Source organism: Macrobrachium rosenbergii, chromosome 54 (genome assembly GCF_040412425.1).
Source record: "Macrobrachium rosenbergii isolate ZJJX-2024 chromosome 54, ASM4041242v1, whole genome shotgun sequence".
NCBI lineage: Eukaryota > Metazoa > Arthropoda > Malacostraca > Decapoda > Palaemonidae > Macrobrachium > Macrobrachium rosenbergii.
Genome location: NC_089794.1, coordinates 12497433 through 12517719, shown reverse-complemented (window position 1 = coordinate 12517719; position 20287 = coordinate 12497433). Strand labels below are relative to the sequence as shown.

General features: G+C 35.7%; 2 protein-coding genes across 2 annotated transcripts; one reads left to right on the top strand and one right to left on the bottom strand.

Moving 5' to 3' along the window:
* Window positions 1-1356: 1356 nt before the first annotated feature.
* LOC136834512 (uncharacterized) lies at window positions 1357-2995 on the top strand. Its single transcript, XM_067097105.1, has 3 exons — window positions 1357-1395; window positions 2073-2220; window positions 2718-2995. Exons 1-3 carry the CDS (start codon window positions 1384-1386, stop codon window positions 2861-2863), a joined length of 306 nt encoding a protein of 101 aa, XP_066953206.1. The 5' UTR covers window positions 1357-1383; the 3' UTR covers window positions 2864-2995.
* A 2088-nt stretch (window positions 2996-5083) lies between these two features.
* LOC136834751 (uncharacterized) lies at window positions 5084-6677 on the bottom strand. The gene is made up of 3 exons (XM_067097354.1): window positions 6639-6677; window positions 6001-6148; window positions 5084-5367 (listed from the first exon to the last, which is right to left on the bottom strand). Exons 1-3 carry the CDS (start codon window positions 6648-6650, stop codon window positions 5222-5224), a joined length of 306 nt encoding a protein of 101 aa, XP_066953455.1. The 5' UTR covers window positions 6651-6677; the 3' UTR covers window positions 5084-5221.
* Window positions 6678-20287: the final 13610 nt, after the last annotated feature.

Here is a 20287-nt window from a genome sequence, read left to right as displayed (position 1 = left end):
TACCTCATGAAATAGCGAAATTATCGAGGAATAACGGCATTTCTTCACATTCTAAGATGAGTTGTCTACTTATAAACTGATGCATTACGTAACAGAGGCTGAGTAAAAACGAATTGTTGCAGAGTTTTTACTTAGCATTTGCAGAGATAAAGTTAAGTCAAACCTCTTTTATCATGTGCATGAATCAGCAGATATTTCAAAGCTTCCAATGATTTTACTTGGAAATCTATTTTGGATATCAAAACAGTATTGCTCATTGAATTTACTTTCGATATATCTGAGAATAATAACATAAACTGTTACATGATTTGACAGAATAAAAAAAACGCGTTTTTAAAATCGTGAAGACCAGTGCATTTGCAGTAAGTACTTACGTAAGGAACTAGATTCTTGACCAATCTTGTAGGGTAAAAAGATCTTGCAAAAATCCCTCAGGGGAAAGAATCCTTCCTGTGACAAAATCCTTCATGAGACAGCAATCTTCTTGGGAAAGAATCCTACTGAGGAAATAATCCTTCTAATGTAAGAATCTCCATTAGAAAATAATTCTGCTCAGCAAAAATCCTTCTGAATGGGAAAACAATGGAGGGAAGGATCCTTCTGTGGAAAGAATCCTTCTGAGGAAAGGAAATCCTTCTAGGTGGAAACCATTTGAGGGAAAAATCCTTCTGTGGAAAGAATCCTTCTGAAAATAGCAATCCGGATAAACAAAAAACCCTCCTAGATGGGAATACTTTTGAGGGACGAATCCTTCTATGGAAAGACCCCTTCTGAAGAAAGGAATCCCTCTAGGCAAAAAATCCTTCAGAGTGGGAAATCTTTGGAGAGAGGAATCCTTTTATGGAAAGAATCCTTCTCAAGGAAGGAATCCTGCTATGCAAAAAAAAAAAATCCTTCTTGGTGGGAACTCTTTGGAGGCAGGTACCCTTTTGTGAAAAGAATCCTTCTAAGGGAAAGAATCCTGCTACGAAAAAATCTCTCTGGGTGGGAATCCTTTGGAGGGAAGAATCCTTCTGTGGAAGGAATTCTTCTCAGAAAAAAACTCAATGAATAAGGCAAGAAATTCCTGAAGGTGAGGCCAAGTGTAACATTCCTGAATTCTGAGGGATGACCTCATGGCAAGGTCCACTCCAAAAACCTATTCTTCGGGGTATATGGAAGAGTAAGCCAAAGGTTAGACCAATCCATACCCATGGTGTAGAGGAAGCCAGCCCATGGCCAAGCCCTACGTCTTTGTCCAACAAATCAGGACCAATTACGGGCGAGAGGCGTGGTCACCCCTCCCTCTATTCCAAGGTCCTAATTTCCGTATAAATATTGGATGTCCTGAGAATTCGGGTGTCAGTTACCTCAAGAGGGACCCAATCCACACATACATTCATCATGCGCTCTATGGTAAGAATGGAATCCACTTAAGGGATATTACTACTACTACTACTACCACCAGTAGTAGTAGTAGTAGTAGTAGTAGGTACTACTACTACTAGTATAATTATTATTTAAGGTGACTGCTCATTGTCGTAATATCGCATTGCTGAACAAGAAGCTTTATAGAAACAAGTTAGGAAAGGAAATCATTGTTCTCATGAAACTACACAGATAAAACTGAAATCTATCTATTTACACCCATATATATTAATGAAATTAAATATTGCCTGATCTTTATCTTTTACGCAAAATTAATGCAGAGGTATCAGTCATGTAAATCGATATGCTATAATAGCGCTGATAATCTTTAGAAATTGTCTGAAAATACTTTACTTGAATTGTTGATGTTACTATGAAATTACGGCCAAAACCATAAAATAGTGTCCATTGCATTTCAGAATTAACGGATTACATGAAAAATCGTAAAGCCGAGACATTTGGCAAAGTGATAATGCAACAACTTATGTATTGGAGATAAAAGGATAAAGCATCGTTTTATCTTTCCTCCTTTATAAACTCCTTATCAGTAGCAAAAATCTACTGTCTAAAATAAAATTTTTTTAGCATAATCCTTCTCGAAAACTTGATTTTCATAAGAAATTTATGAAAAATTAAATGATAATTTCATAATGATTCCTCTACAGGTATTCCTGTGCCTGTTGGCTGTGGCCGTTGCCTTGCCTGCACCAGAACCTGAGGCAGATCCTCAGCTCCTTCTGCCTCACTCCCTGAACTACTTCAACCCCTTCGTCCACTCCATTAACGCTGGGGACTCACACCTCTATTCCTACCGTAAGTATAGCAAGGTTAAAGTTAACCCATTCGGATTTATATGACCTAAAGGTACTTCAGGCAGAAGCTCCGGAAGAAATCGCTTCAGCCAGACTCAAGTCCTAGGTCCCTGAGCAAAGGCCGGGAAAAGACTGATTCTGTGGGACTGGGGTACCCTGGGAAGGACAACATGAGGGCTCCTTAACAGAAACATGACCATAGGACCGGCTTCGGAATCCCCTGAGGACGCCTTAAAAATGATTTTGATTTGGGGTTGGAAAAGCAAAGCTGTACTTCAACATTTTATACTATTAGAATCTAAAAGGTTAATTAGCATTAATTTGATGTATTTAGCAGATACTTTTTCTCTGTCATATATATATATATATATATATATATATATATATATATATATATATATATATATATATATATATATATATATATATATATATATATATATATATATACTATATATATAATGCATAATTTAAATAACATACATCTAATTTTTCCAGCATATGGGCATCACCTCGCATATGGCCATAGATACCCACTCGCTTATGGGCATGGGTATCCCATCACTGCCGGGTATGGAGCAGCCTATCCCCTGGGATACCCTTACTCATACCCAGTTGTTAAGAAAGCCACTACTGAGGAATAGAGACCTGGAATCGTTATCTAATCCATCGACTGGCGCATTCTTGGAAAAAGACTAAAATCTCTTGGTCATCTGTAATTAAGCTAAATTTTCTTCTTTTTGTACATTTGTGTGTGTGAAATACATCAACATTAATTGAAATTATTGTTGTGTTCTTTCTGTTCCCTTAGTAGTTCTGACGCCATAAAAACTGCACTTAACCAATCGATCATTTGTGTTTTCTAACTAATAGGATAGAGAGAAATACCTGACTGTGATATTTTTTTATATTTCACAGAACTGATGTTACTTCTACGTTTATTTTCTTTATTTCGTTTTACATTGGTCGTTTCATTATATTTTCTGCACCAGTATCAAGAACATCGGAGTAGATTAACTAATTGCTTATTTATAGAATTGAATGCACTGGGGCAACTAAGGTCATTCATGAAACGGAAATTTGAAGTAAAAGTTTATAAATAATAAATCAACTGATATAGAAAGCCAGATAGAAGAAAGAGAATTGAACCAGAAATCAAATGTAACTAAAAACTAATATTGCCCCGCATGAGGTGCACTGACGGCACTTACCCCCTATGGGGTTAATATAATTGAAAGAGAATGGAAACGTTATAAATAAGTAATGAATAAATATACTTGACCAGGAATCAAATGTAACTAAAAACTAATATGGATAAAAATATTGCAAAATGATTGACAAGGTTAAAAAAATTTAAAAACTTGTGACCATTAAAGAAAAGAATCCTTCTTGAGACAGAATACTTCATGAAAAACAATCCTACCAGAGTACGAATCACTCTAAAAAAAAATCTTGAGAAATAATCCTTTTGAGGAAATAATCCTTCTAAAGGAAGAATCTCCATTGGAAAAGAATCATGCTAAGCAAAACTCCTTCCGGATGGGAATCCTTTGGAGGGAAGAATCCTTCTGTGGAAAGAATCCTTCTGAGAGATAAAGACTCAATGAAAAGGCGACAAATTTCTGAAGGTGAAGTTAAGGGTAAAATTCCTGGATTCTAATGGAAAACTTCATGGCAAGGTCCTCTCTAAAAACCAATTTTTCAGCCGCTGTTGAAACATAGCGGGTATGAGGAAGGGCAAGTCAAAGGATAGTCCAATCCATACCCATGGTGAAGTGGGAAGCACATGACCATAGGTCAGTGGGCATCTATGCTCACAGGAAAGGCAATGTCCATAAGCTAGAAAATGGAAGACATACATCCACACACTTTGGGAAGAACTCAAACAAACTTTAGATTGTGCGTAATCCTTTTATTTTATGAAAAAGAACCTTGGGATAAAACCAGGTTTGATTGAAATAGAAAGAATGCTAATGCTTTATTTTATGAAGAATAGAAATCAGAACATACTTTGATGGAGTGGATGAACGGGTTGAAGGGAGAGGAAATGAAGAATTCAAGAATAAGCTATGAAAGATACATAACAAAGATAAGAGAGTAAAATGGATAGGACAAATGTTAATTTATGAAGAGAGACCTGGGGAAAATGGTCTTACCTGAAGTCTATTAATCCATCTATCACAGTTTCTTTTCACTTTTTAGAATGATATTAATAACAAAGCAACTTCTCAGTTTGCAGCTGACCTGACCAAAGATTACAGGCAAGACCTTTCTTGGTAATTAAGGAAACTGAAGGTCTTGCCTGTATCTATAAGGGTATGATTGAGGCAGCCTAAAAAAGTCTCATCTTTTCATATTTTTTTATACTACAAAAAAATCAAAGCTTTAGAAAGGATTTTTCTTTTTATAGATTTCTTAGTTCTTTTGGGAATTCTGTATTTAGTATAGGTTTCTCTTACACCTTTCTTTAGCAGTTAAATACAAGATTTTCGGAATAATTTATTACCATTATTAGTTCTTTTATGTTTTTATCTTTATTAGCTTTTAGTTAAATTTGATTTCTGGTCAAAATATATTTGATTTATTCTTTATTTGTTATTTTTCTTTCTCTCATTCAGTCTGCATAGTTAATCTACTCTTGTGTTCTTTATAATAGTGTATGAAATTAAACAAAACGACAAATGTAAAGGGAGACAAAAAAAATTAACGGATAAAAAAATTTTTAAAAAAAAAAAAATATGATCAGGCATTTCATTCCAACCCACTCAACATTTTAGCCAGAAAACACAAATGATTAACTGATTAGATGTTATTTTTATGGCGTCACAACTACCAGGGGAACAGAAAAGACACATCAATAGTTTCATTTTGGTGAGTTTGTGTATTTCATAGACAGAAATATACAAAAGAAGAAAATTCAGCTTAATCACAGATGACCAAGTGATTTCAGTCTGTTTCCTTAAGTAACCCGGGTCGGTGAATTCCATAAGAATTCCAGGTCTCTATTCCTCAGTAGTGGCTTTCTTAACAACTGGGTATGAGTAAGGGTACCCCAAGGGATAGGCTGCTCCATACCCGGGAGTGAGGGGATACCCATGACCATAAGCGAGTGGGTATCTGTGGCCATACGCGAGGTGATGTCCATATGCTGGAGAAATGAGATTAAATACATAATTTAAAATTGAAAACCGTGTAATATATATTTATATATATATATATATATATATATATATATATATATATATATATATATATATATATATATATATATATATATATATATATATATATATATATATATATATATATATATATATATATATATATATATATATATATATATATATATATATATATATATATATATATATATATGGGAGGGGACAAAAATTATCCGCAAAATATATCAGAGTACAATTCAATACTAATCAGCCCTTTTAGAATCTAGAAATGTAAAATGTTAAAGGGTACCACTGCTTTGCCAAACCCTAACAAAAACTATTGTCAAGGCACCCTCTACGGATTCCAGACGGAGCACAGGGCCACGCTTTGGCTGAGGAGCCTCTCATGGTGTTTCCCAAGTGACCCCAGTGGGCACTGACCTACAGAATCAATCTTTTCCTGACCTTTGCTCAAAAACCTAGGACTCAGGTCTGACTGAAGCGCCTTCCTCCCAAGCTTCTGGATGAAGCCAGAAGAATCTTAAGGTTTGGAAAAGCAATGAAGTACCTTTACGTCATAGGAATCCAAATGTGTCAACATTTAACCTTGCTATACTTACGGTAGGAATAGAGGTGCGAATCCCCAGCGTTAATGGAGTGGACGAAGGGGTTGAAGTAATTCAGGGAGTGAGGCAGAAGGAGCTGAGGATCTGCCTCAGGTTCTGCTGCAGGTAAGGCAAGGGTCACAGCCAACAGGCACAAGAATACCTGGACAAAAGAATAATTTTGGAAATAAATCACAGATGAAGAAACGGGCTGGTTGCCTGGTGTTCTGAGTTCTTAGCCCATAAGGTCAATTAATCAGATATATAGGACGTTGATATATAATCATATAGTTTATCATCACAGTGGTCGTAGAACTTTTGAACTAGACAGATCCAAATACTTCACGTGCAGTCTCTAGAAGTGATTATTTTCTTTGTTGATATCGTCCATGGTTCCTTTGAAATATCCTATTTTATTTGACGTAAATGAGGGAGGGTTCAGAAAAGATAATGATGAAGGGTATTTTCACCATAAAGACTCGTCTTCTCTCCACAATACTTTTACTGTTGTAGAAGCCGTAGTATTAGTAGTAGTAGCAGTAAATTCTTGGGGGTATGTTGATATTTGCCTCTGATTCCATGGAAGTAAACGAATATCCATTCCAGAACAGAACACTTTGTCCGTCATTTACCGACTGATCTACCCCACTTACCGTAACCTTCATTGTTGTATAAATGAACAGGGCCGCTCTTCTTCTGACAACTGACGAAGAAGCACTCGGAACAATCGGTATTTATAAGACGCCAGAGCCTTGTGATGAGTGGGCGTGAGAACGGAGCCACTCCCACATGATTACTCTTTTTTTTAAGGACATTGTATGGAATGTGAATCATTACCTACGTAGGTTGATAAGGCCTTTATCCCTAAATGCTTGGTTCTGTTTATTTTCCTGTTAAGTTGTGCATAATTAGGTGGGTTCCTGGACGGTTTGCGTAACATGACGTGACGCTTCATTTTCTCATTTTTGGCAATTATCACCAAAAGACTGGACAAAGATGAGCACTTGATTGATTTAGATAATTATTTTGTACTACTCCATATTCGGAATCTCAGTTCGCAAGAGGCTAAGAAAATAATTATTTTCACAGATCACGACTGTGGTCTGGAATCTTCTTCAAGACTCACAGATTCGACAATGCGAGCAACCTGCATGCTTTGCTTTATAAGGCTTTAAAGAACCTCTTAATTATTGGGAATGCTAATAAGCAAATAAACATTGTTATGTTCTTCTTCTTCTTATTATTATTATGGTTAGTGTTTTTGTTGTCGTAATCATCGTTATCACTACCAACAATATTGCAGTTGGCTTGCAATTCATCATTTTCACTCTTATTATTATTATTATTCCATCTAACTGCAGACGAGAAGAATATAATAAGAATAGAGATGACTCTCTACTAGCTAAATGCCGCTGAAACAGCAACGGATTTTAGTAACACTACCCTCAAAGAGGGACCCTTCCATAGTATTATTGTTATTGTCATTATTATCATTATTAATGCCAACACAGAAATCCCAGTCTCAAGACTGCTAACAGTCTTTGATAGGATATGCACACTGAGTGACTGAACGATTAAGAAAGCTGGCGTTACCATAACTATTCATCAGCGCTGCATTCCAGGGAATTCGATTCTTACCAGACTGTAATTGCCATGCTTGTTTGAAAGGCACATATTGACTTTATGGAAACATTACCTTTATTGTATGTTTTCTTTATAGCTTCACTGACCCTATCCGAGAAACAGCAATGCTGTACTAAATTTAAGTTTTGAAATGACTTGAGAGTTTTGAAATAAGACAGTGCAGTGGAATGGGAGGGATTTTGGTATGAAATAACCAAAGTTTCTTCTAAATTGAATTTTGTTCTTTACTGACTTCAATCAATTTCTCTCTCTCTCTCTCTCTCTCTCCCTGCGTGCGTCATGTATGATGTAAATCATATCACCGCTGTCATCTCAATTCGCGCAGTATTTGTTAAAAAGGAACATCGTTGTTCATAGCCTTAATTTTTGAATCATAAAAACCGGTGCCTTACCCACATCAACCGACGTTACCACGACATTTAAAAGGGTGCGGTTTTGTCCCTGTTGGTTTAGCAGAGTCCGGAAGGCGATACCAGGACCTCCTGTTCCCTCACAAACCGTACCTCAAGTAGGGAAAGAGCCCTTGCTATAGTGTAAAACAACTAAGACCGAGGGGCGGTTACAAGGGCCAGGTGCTGACGAATTCTTTGTCAAGGACTCTTCCCCAATTCCAAGGTCACTTTCCAAGTATAAATGTCGGTTCCTCGAAGTATTTAGGCGTCAGTTATTCCGAAGAAGCGCCCTCGATCACTCACCCTCTAATTCATTAACTCGATCGTTATGAAGGTTGTGGTTTGTCTCTGAACATCCTTATTTTTTTAATATATCCGACTTTTTACTGTAATGAAAATGACATAGATATGAGAGAAAGAAAGAGAGAGCAGATTATGACGATGATTTGAAATCTTTAATTGCAGTCATATGATTGATATTTTTCATTTTCTTTGCAGACTATCTTATTTGTTTCGGCTGTAGCCATTGCAATGTCTGAGGCAAGTCTCGTCCCCTACACACACCGTAAGTTCCTTGCTGTGGAAAGCAAAATTCTCCCTGTTCTTTGTAAATCTCGCATCATCCCTTAAAAGCGATTTTAGTGGCTTGGGGACTTAAATCTAATGTCATTAAGCCTAATATATATTTTGAAATTTTCTTGTGTCTTACTGTACCATAATGCTGGCACTATTTTCTTTTTACCAGTAAATTCTTTGCTTTTTTCTGAAATTACTGCTTTGTAAAGATTAAATTTTTCAGTGTTCTGAGCTTTTATACAACTAGGGTTTTCTCTAGCTGTGTTTATGCTCAGAACACTTAAATATTTATTTTTTACAAACCAATCATTTAATTTAAAAAAAAAAACAAAGAATTACCTGTTAAAAAGAAAATTATTTTTTCTCATTTCCTTTATAAACCTTCGTTTATTTTTTGATCCTGAAATACCCAAAAAGCTTTACTATTATTTATTTTACCTTTTTTCTAGCCTATGGGTTCCCACTCATCCACAACCTGGGACTGCCCCTGACCTACAGCCATCGATTCCCACTCACCTACGGCCACGACCTCCCTCTCACCTCCAGCAACAGATTCCCACTCCCCTACAACCAGGGACTCGGGTATCCCTTCGGCCCTAACTTCTACCCATCAGGGCTACCAGCAGCAGCTGGTGCTCAGGATTAAGGAGCTTAATTAAAGATGTTGTGCTTATAATTATCGAAATACATATTATTGAAAAGCAGTATTATTTTCATTTTTTATTTTCAACGCATTTTTTCTAATGTTTTCCCGACAATTTAAATTAAGGAAATCGGAATATGTATATTAAAAAGAATGGATATTTGACCAAATGAAGATATGATTAATAAAGATAATAAACAGAGATGATTAATTCATGATGAAAAGCAAAATGTGAAAAAATCCCATCCAATGTTAAAATTTCATGAGAAATGAAGATTATGAAAATAAAAGTAAAAATTATATAAAAGATAGTGAATAATATAACAAAAATAAATATAAGTGTAACAATATACAAAGGAAATATTTATAAAAAAAACAATTCCGGAAAAGCCTTGTAAATCTTATTTGCTTCCTAACAAACGAATAATCATTATTATTTGCATTTACTTTTGTTCTTAAATATAAAGAAATTTAGAAGTGGTCAAGAATGGCATTTCTTAAAAATAAAGAAACTGACGTGCTATTTGAACCAGAATTGCATCTCTTTAAAATGAAGTGGTGCGATTGGCCAAGAATTGCACTTCTTAACAATGAAGGAACTTTGAAGTGGTTTAGAATGCCACTTCTTAAAACTGAAGAGTATTAAAAGTGGTCCAGAATTGCACTTCTTAAAAATAAAAACTTATCATGGTCCAGAACTGCACTTCTTAGAAATGAAGAAATTTCTGAATGAGTGAACTTTTTCAGAATGAAGAAACTTAAAATTGGTCCAGAACTTCACTTCTGAAAACTGAAGAATCTTAGAAAAGTGTTCCAAAAATGAAAAATGTTGCAGTTCTTAACAACAAAAAACTGAAGTGGTATAGAACCAGTATTGAGCGTCTTGAAAATGAAGGAGTGCAGAAGTGGCATGAAAACCAGCTTTGCACTTCTTAAAATTTTTCTTATTTTAAAACATGCTTTTATTAAAATGCACTAAAAAGTAAAAAAAATAATTTTCTGAAACACACCAGGATTTTCTTACAAAAATCATGTCTGCAAAAATAAAAGCGTGGCCCCTAAACATGGCAGGATATATATATTTCTTTTCTTGTAGATTTTCCTCCCATGTGCCAAATCAAAAAGTCCTTCAAAAGAAGGCATCGTGCTTAACCCATACAAAAATGGGAATAAAAGCACGTTAAAAAAGAAGAAGTAGTTTGGCGCCCACGCTTTTATTTTTGTAGACATGATTAATTGTAAGAAAATCATAGCGTCTCAAAAATTATTTTTTTACTTTTTATTGCATTTTAATAAAAGCATGTCTTAAATTTTTTTTATTTTATATTCTTTACTTTTGACAGAAACTTTAACCGATTTATGACTGTAATTAACGAAACTGATCTCCGTTTATGGGGAGAGGGAGGAGGGAAGGGGAAAGGGAAATTGGAGGAGGGGAGCGGAGGGAGAGGGGAAGGAAAGGGAGGGGGAGGAGATGGAAGGGGGAAGAGGGGGGAAGGGGAAGGGGGTGGAAAGGAAGTTGGTGGGAAGGTGAGGGGAAGGGAGAGGGGAGGAGGTAGGTGGAGGGGAGAAAATGGGAAGGGGATGGAGGGGAAAGAGAAGGGGGAGAGGTGGAGGAGGAAGGGGTAGGGGAGAGAAAGGGGTAAGGGACGGAAAGTGGAGAGGGGGAAGGGGGAGGGAAGGGAAATGGAGGAGCAAGGGGAGGGGGAATTGGAGGGAAATGAAAGAGGAAAGGGGAGGGAGGGGAAGGGGGACTGGAGGGGGAAGGGGAGGGGAAGGGGAGGGAAGGTGGAAATGGAGGGGAATGGAAGAGGAAAGGGGAAGGGAAGAGGGAAGACACAGCTAAATTAACACTTGATCGTGTGCTTTGGAAGGGGATGGGAGGGGAGGGGAGGGGAAGGGGAGGAGGAGGAGAACACAGCTAAATTAACATTTGATTGCATGCTCCGGAAGGGAAGGGGAGGAAGGGAAGGGGGAGTGAAAGGGAAGGGGAAGGGGGAAGGGGAAGGAAGGGAAGGGGGGGAAGGGGAGGAGTGGGAGGAGGGAGGGAAGGGGAGGACACAGCTTTAGTAACACTTGATCGTATGCTCTGGAAGGGGGAGGGGGAAGTGGGAGGGGAGGGGAAGGGTGAGGGGATGGAATAAGTAATGGGAGGGAGAGGGGTAGAGATGAGGGAAACGGAGGGGGAGGACACAACTAAAATAACACTTGATCGTGTGCTCGAAGGGGGAAGGCGAGGGGAGGGATGGAAGGGGGAAGACACAGCTAAATTAACACTTGAGCGTATGCTCGGGGATGGGGAGGGGGAGGGGAAGGGGAGGGGGATGGAAGAGGGAAGGGGACAGATAAATTAACACTTGATCGTGTGCTTTGGAAGAGAGAGGGGATGGAAGGGGGAAGACACAGCTAAATTAACACTTGATCGTATGGTGCGAAGGGGGGATGGGGAGGAGGGGATGGAAGAAGGAAGGGGAGGACACAGATTTATTAACACTTGATCGTGTGCTTTGGAAGTTAAGTATACCTTAGTTTTAGAAGGGAGGGGAGGGGATGGGTGGGAGAAGGGGATGGAAGTGGGAAGCGGAGGGGGAAGGGGGAGGGGTTATGTATTGTCCCTCGGATTAAGTAACCATGCAAAATTTCAAGTCCATCGGTCGAAGGGAACAGGTCGAAAATTGAGTTACAAGATTTGACCCAGACAGACAGACAGACAGACGCAGAAGTCAAGTTAAATGAAGCATGTAAAACTAAAGAAGTACTGAAGTGGTATTAGAACCAGTTTTGCACTTAAAAATGAAGTGCTGAAGTGGCATTAGAAGCAGTATTGCACTTGAAAATGAATTAGTGCTGAAGTGTTATTAGAACCAATTTTACACGTCTTAAAAATGAAGAGCTGAAGTGGTATTAAAACCAGTTTTGCACTTCTTAAAAATGAAGTGCTGAAGTGGTATTAGAACCAGTATTGGACTTCTTAAAAATTATTTACTTTTACTGAATGATCAGAGATCTATTGAATATCAATAAATAACTACATATCTTTAAAAAAATATATCTTCATTAATATCGAGCAACCAATAATTCACATACATTAAAAAATTCATAGCAAATTTTTCATGTAATAAAAAAGCTAAAATACTTATGGTGAAGAATCAGTAACAAAAAAATAAAAATAAATCTATCTATACATTCTCTTTCAATGTACACATTTAAACGCAAACACACACACGCATCAATGTACACATTTAAACACAAACAACACACACACATGTGGATGTGAATGTGAACAGTATATGTATTTATGTATATATGTGTATATGTATAAAATATATATATATAAATATTTAGTGTATATATAAATATATATATATATATATATATATATATATATATATATATATATATATATATATATATATATATATATATATATATATATATATATATATATATATATATATATATATATATATATATATTTATACATATGTCTGTGCATGTGGATGTGAATGTGAACAGTATATGTATTTATGTATATATGTGTATATGTATAGATATATATATATAAATATTTAGTGTATATATAAATATATATAAATACACAAACCCACATGAGTATATATATATATATTAATATATATATATATATATATATATATATATATATATATATATATATATATATATATATATATATATATATTATATATATATATATATATATATATATATATATATATATATATATATATATATATATATATATATATATATATATATATATATATATATTATATATATATATATATATATATATATATATATATATATATATATATATATATATATATATATATATATATATATATATATATATATTGTACACATATATATATGTGTGTGTCCAGTGTGTATATATTTATTATATATATATATATATATATATATATATATATATATATATATATATATATATATATATATATATACATACATACATACATACATACATACATACATATATATATATATATATATATATATATATATATATATATATATATATATATGTATATATATGTATATATATATATATATATATGTATATACATATATGAATATGTATATATATATTTATATATGTATATATATATTGTATATACATACATAAATATATCATATATATGCTGTACACATATACCCCGACATGCACACATACAAATGTACATACATATATTTATATATAAGTGTGTGAGGGTGTGTGTATTTATATATACACATGTATATATATGGCAAAACTTTACTTTAGTTGTGCAGCCCAATTCTCGCCAGTCGCCGAGTGGGACAGGTTACCTCCTTTTTGGGGGTCCTTGCCCCCTGGCCAGATCAGGGCACCTCGCCCTAAGTTAGGTTAGGTTGGTAAGATCTGATTGGGTCAGGATCTAGCATTATAGGATAGGTTAGGTCTATTTATGTATGAGGAACCTAGCCCGGTCGATGACTGGCAGGATTCAGGCTGGCAACCCAAGTAAAGCATTACCATTTATACTGTACACAGACACATAAACACAAACAATATATTTATATATATACTGTATGTACAGTATATACATATGATTTGAAATAATACTTAAGAGTGCATTATCAAATGGGTTCTAATTTCTAGAGTTGTTCTTAAAAGCAGGACAAAACCATGAAAATAGATGCGTAGGTGGGGTTGGCCTACCATCTTTCTTTGTTACAATTCAAGGTGACTCAACAGCTTTCATAATATATAAAGTTTTTTATATATTCATTATTTCATCTCGAGAAATTTTATAACTTTGAAATTAAGTTGTACTTAGACAAATGTTTTACTGACTTGGTTATGTTTGAAGGCATAGGTTCAACCTAGGCTACCAAAATTAATTTTCTTACTACAGTATTACCAATCTATGAAACATATTGTCTGATGAAAACTTAAGTTAAACCAGGTCGTTTAATGACACCATAAATTAAACCAGGATCTTTTTTCATATATATGAATAACGCATTCTTTATAACCTTGAATCACAAAATTTTTTTTACGATTTGTTTATGTCGTCCTGAAATACTTTGAGGCATTTCGGAATTTCGTTGAAGAACCACGTTTGTTAAATAACTCCAACGACGCCTTTACCAGTCCATAAATGTAAAACAGATGGCATAGCCACTAACCTCTAGGCCTACCTACGGCAAAGAATCCCTAATGAATGGAAAAATACAACAGGCGCCCTTCTGCATCACAGTTTTAAGTTGAAAAAGGCGAGAATTGTTGACACAACAGTACAGAGCCTTTAGGCCATTGCATTCTAATAACGAGCAAGATTTTTCTTTTTACTTCGTATGATGTGGCATATATTAGATTAATGATGTCCTACTGCACAACTGAAATTGCCGCTGCACTTATGAGCAACAAATAATATGCTGAAAATATACGACATTCCCTATTAACATGGACCTAACCTAGCCTACTGCAACGAGACACTTGCCTGACTAGCACTAAATTATGAGTAAATAAACTTCAGTATACTTTGCTAACCTGTGATATGTTACTCCATTTTCTCTTGAGGAACTGTTGTTTCCGTTGCCGAAATTCTAAGCTGCACAACCATTAATTTTAACACAGTAATGAACGAAAACAAATCTCTAAGCACACCCAGAGTGAAGGAACACCTGTTATTCGAGTATAGGGCAGAGGCTGTAAGCAGCGCCGCTCTGGAGGCAGTACAACAAACTACATGGTAGTCTGCAGATAACAACTCCAGTTATTTATGATCTGTGCGACGGCTATTGTTCTTTCTAGAATTAATCTTAATCTTATTTTATTCCTAGTTTGTGTTACAAGTATTTGAAATAAGTTGAACATCATTTTACACCGTCGTAATTTGCGGTTCGTAAAAAACGGAGCAGTTAACCACATTTCCACGGTATCCGATAGGGTGCGGTTACTACTATTGAGTTCGGATGACCGCTTTGTTAAAACCGGAATAGTTCATCAAAGTAGTTGAGATTCTCTAAGAAAATTGCAATAAAAAGGAAGAGTGCTTTGTAAAAAATTTAGTGGGATCGATTTACGTAGCGATAACTAAGATATCTGTGCTTTTTATGAATGGAATTTAAGCATTCGATGGAAACGGTGAAAGACCTCGCTTCTATGTTGATGTGCCACGGGACCATTATGTTTTTGGATGATGAATGAAGTTACGCAAAGATGGAAAATAGTAATTATATAAAATGAACTTGCCACACGCTAAGTTGGCGGTGATGGCCCGCCCACTCCATTAGTTCGAGTTTTTATCCGTATTTTCATAAAAGATATTTTGATATGATATGATCCTCTTTCCATTTACTATGTGAAATGTTAATTATTGGAGAACTAGAATTAGAAATTCTTTCATAGAATTAAAATGTCATTCGGAGTAGGAAAAAAGGATTTCTATATGTTATAGGAAATCGAAGCCGAAGAAACAAAATCATTGTCGAATGTAAACAATTTGTTATTTCAGGGCATTATGTTATATATGAATTGAATAAAAACAAATAATACAAGCCATGTTTCATAATAACTTATATACTGTCGATTGCATACCTATAAATATGCTATATGATTATATGAATCATAAGACACTATAAAATATGCATGATGGCAGTAGGGAGGTGAAATGTCCAAATAAACAGCCACTCAGTGATCAGCTGATTCTGACAGCTCGCTCATCGTAGACAACTTGACTGAGTAAGTCAGTGTTGCCATCTTTATATTTTGCTACAGATAACTATAAGTTTCGGTGTGTTATAACCCAGTCTAACAATCTTTTGAGATCGGAAACTTGCTGAAATTATATGTAAACATATTTAGGTAAAATAAATATATATCTTGATACATCAAACATTTAATTGACTCAACAAAAGAAAACAAATTGATTCATCATTGGATACATCAAACAATACCTCAAAATAACAAATTCATTCGTCATTGGTACTTTATACATTTCATTCAAGTACAGCAATTACTTCAATCATCGCTTTCTGACTCCTCAATGTCGCTGGTGATGTTTATAATCAATTTTTCAGTTAGACGGTCACGTGCTTTATCACTTCTATAAATATCCTCCACTTCTCTTGTGTGACGTATACATGACCTCCAGTCCTCTGCTGTTACTCTGTCTATTGCACGGTTAGTTATATGTTCAACATTTGTCAAAGTCTGATTTTGATTTGAATTGTATTTCTTAGCCTCATTTTTTATTTGTGCCCAAATCAATTCTATGGGGTTGAATTCGCAACGATAAGGAGGAAGTCTAAGTACCTTATAGCCAGCATCTCGAGCGATTTTTTCAATTTCATACTCCTGTAGGTATATACTTGTGCTGCTTTACCACACCAAGAAGTTCGCATTTGGTAAAAGAAGGATCATGAGCTATACTGTGTTTGGTTAACCAGGAGACAATTTCCGCTTTCTTTGAGCTGCTGACAGGTACTTTGTTTGACATTTTGGAATGATACGAAGCATTATCTAAGACAATGAGAGACCGAGCTGGAATGTTTGCCAGTAGCTGTGTTTGAAACCATGATAGGAAGCATGTATGATTAATACTGTCATGGTAATAGCCCTTATTACCATTTTTCGATTGAAAAATTGGCAATCCTTCAGGTACGAATCAATTTTCTCCCCCAGCATGCACTACGATAAATCTAGCTCCTTTTCCCGTTTTCACTCTTGGACCAACAGTTCCATCGGGTAATGTCCAACATTTGTTCGCACACTCGTTTTGATTACCCATGTTTCATCCACGTATATTTCTGGCCTTGGAGTGTCGAATTTTCTGTTTTCATCAATAAGTCTTAGGTATTTATTTCTTGCAAGAACAATATCGTTCCTTTCCATTAACAACTCCCTGCCACTTTCAACCTTTTTATAGCGAAACCCAATTTCCTTAACAAGCTTGAGAAGGGACGTATAAGCACCAGGGAAATTCACAGGTGGCTCCTTCACCTTTTCCAGTAATTTCTCGATTGTCGGAATTTCACCTCTTTCGTAGAAAGCCATTATCTCCCGGCGTACACAATCCTTATCAAAATTATCCAAAGCTCCCATTACTGGTGATGTTCTGGTTCTAGGGGGTGGGGAGTACATTTCTACACACTTTTGTTGCTTTATTCGCTGAATGGAGTGGACAGATATTCCCGTTGCAGCAGCAGTCCTTTTTAACATATCATCTTTGCATTCCTGATCGTGTTGGCTCACGGCGATAGTTGAAGACCTTAATTAAGACGATTCTTGTCTGGCTCATTATCCGTCCAATACGTTTGGTGTATTTCAAGAAATCCTCCATTATAGAAGTCAAGACACTCCTCCTTTATACTTCAGTGTATGTATATCTCGGAATGGTTGCTGAGTCTGACAACTGTTTCTTTTTATTCTAGGTTAGCTCGGTTAACTACTGCGTTTGAAATTCCCTCCAATTTCAGTAACTGGCTATTCAAGTGATCATTTTGCAACACCCCCGCCCCACATAAGGCACATGTTTTTTAAGCTTTAAACATGTTATTTGGACACTGAGACTACTATATTCATTTTATGTAGCATCTCCGTATTTAAATGACCTTAATGATTGACTTGATTTTGACCTATCTTTTACATATTTACCGGATATTGAAGATAAGTGAGTCAGACTGCATTCGAAAACGTGTAAAATTCTTGACTTTGTTTGAATTACTGTATAATGTAATCATAATATTCTCAAATTAATCAGAGGTGTTAATAGTTTGACGTACTTTCTTCTTTTCTTTAAAGACAATAATTGACTGCTACAGGAAAAACAAATCGAATTAGTACTTGCAAGGTCATTCAACACACTCAGATGAATAGCCACACGAGCAGTTGCTGTATTCCAATCACCACCTTCGCTTACAAAGGGGCGGGGCATCACCGCCAAACTTAGCGTGTGGCAAGTTTCATAATTTTATAAGCTTTTTCACGGTCTGTTTTTCTTGCATGCGTCTAAATAATAATAATAATAATAATAATAATAATAATAATAATAATAATAATAATAATAATAATAATAATAATAATAATATAAGACTACATACCAATAATAAAATCAACAGGAATATCCTTGTGAGCAGCTTAATAATAATGGTAATCTGACCTACTGTAAATTAAAAAATCATTATTGAACATTTGCATTAGAATATTACATGTTTGAAAAGAGCATTTGTCCTAACTCTCTCTCTCTCTCTCTCTCTCTCTCTCTCTCTCTCTCTCTCTCTCTCTCTCTCTCTCTTTCATAACGAGATGAGTCTGCTCCCTAAGCCCTGACAAAGAAGACGGAATATATCATCCCTTGGCATTTCATCTTTGTCCTAAATTATTATCTTTAATGGGTAATTATCACAAAGAAAAGGCGTGTCCACTGGGATCCCTCCTTTCCAAGGCTGTTTTTCTGTATAAATGGCGGTTCCTCAAATGGTTTGTAGTTAGTTTTCCGTAAAGGGACCTCAGCCACTCACTCACTCATTCATCATGAAGGTTACTGTAAGTTTTTATATATGTTATTCTTTATAGACATCGACCAGAATGACAAACATACAAATATACATTATCCAGTACTTTCATTATGTCCACCATTGTAAACGGATTTTAGTTATTTCTCGAAATTTGTTAATTAGTACTAAAAAAGAAAGACCTTTTGTTATGTTAGTGCTGTTAATGGTTTACCTGACCGTGACACCCTTTGCAGATTTTCTTGTGCCTTTTGGCCGTTGCCTTGGCAGAACCTGAGGCCAATCCACAGGTACTGGCCGGTCACCCTCTGCACTACAACCATCGTGAGTCATTCTGAGTATTTATCTATTCTTGGATGTTCTTGAAATATTTTGACTTTTAAAAGGGAACCGGTTTTTGCATTAGTTTATTCGATGTCATTTCAGTTGAGATATTCCTTCTTTCTGTCAATTTCTTATTGATTTCTGTATAGACGTCTTAAGGATTTAACTTCCTTTTCTCGAGTCATTAATAAATCTAAATGTTTTTCCTCTTTCCCAGCCTACGGATTCCCACTCATCCACAACCTGGGACTGCCCCTGACCTACAGCCATCGATTCCCACTCACCTATGGCCACGACCTCCCTCTCACCTACAGCAACAGATTCCCACTCGCCTACAACCAGGGACTCGGGTATCCCTTCGGCCCTAACTTCTACCCACGAGGGCTGCCAGCAGCAGGATCAGGTGCCCAGGATTAAGAATGAAAGCCTTGTCAATAATTTTATTGGTTTATTTGGTCCTAGAAAAGGAAGAACTGGCCCACTAAGATGACAAAAAGAAATTGATTAGTTTTTCTTTTTCAGTTTGATGTTATATATTGATTATTCCTCAAAGCCTCGTGAATATTATATGTATAACAGTCTGTTTATTTACATACTGATCCAATAGGAAAAATATCAGAATAACTTTGTACTATTATCGATCATTTCCAATATAGAAAATCATCTTAATTCTGTTCTAAATTTTTTTTCATCCCTTCTTCCTAATCGAAAATAAAATGAAAACTGGACAGAAATTTTTCATTGTTTTCAGAACTCCACATGCCACAAAACAGGAAATATATGAAAATGAAATGGAACGTGAAATTTAAGTCAAAGGCAAGCGCTGGGTCCTATGAGGTCATTCATCCCTGAAAGGGAAACTGAGAGTAAAAAGGTTTGAAAGGCATAACAGGAGGAAAACCTCGCAGTTGCACTATGAACTAATTGTTAGGAGAGGGTGGGAAGTAAGATGGAAGATAGAGAATATGAACGGAGGTTAAGTAAGAAGAATGAAAGAGGTTGCAGCTAGGGGCCAAGGGGAAGCTGAAAAGAACCGTAGGTATTGCTTACAGTGCACCACGTAAGGTGCACTGACGGCACTACCTTCCTGCGGGCGAATAAAGATTAAGCTGACTCTGTACCAGCAAAGGCTATAGCTGAAGATGGATGGCCATTTTTATCCAGGGAATGTACACAAAATAAATAATTCAAATAAATA

Coding starts and splice junctions, on each gene's coding strand:
- LOC136834512 (XM_067097105.1), top strand. Junction 2,221..2,717: donor CTCACACCTCTATTCCTACC/GTAAGTATAGCA, acceptor TAATTTTTCCAG/CATATGGGCATCACCTCGCA.
- LOC136834751 (XM_067097354.1), bottom strand. Junction 5,368..6,000: donor TTCGCACCTCTATTCCTACC/GTAAGTATAGCA, acceptor TCATTTCTCCAG/CATATGGACATCACCTCGCG.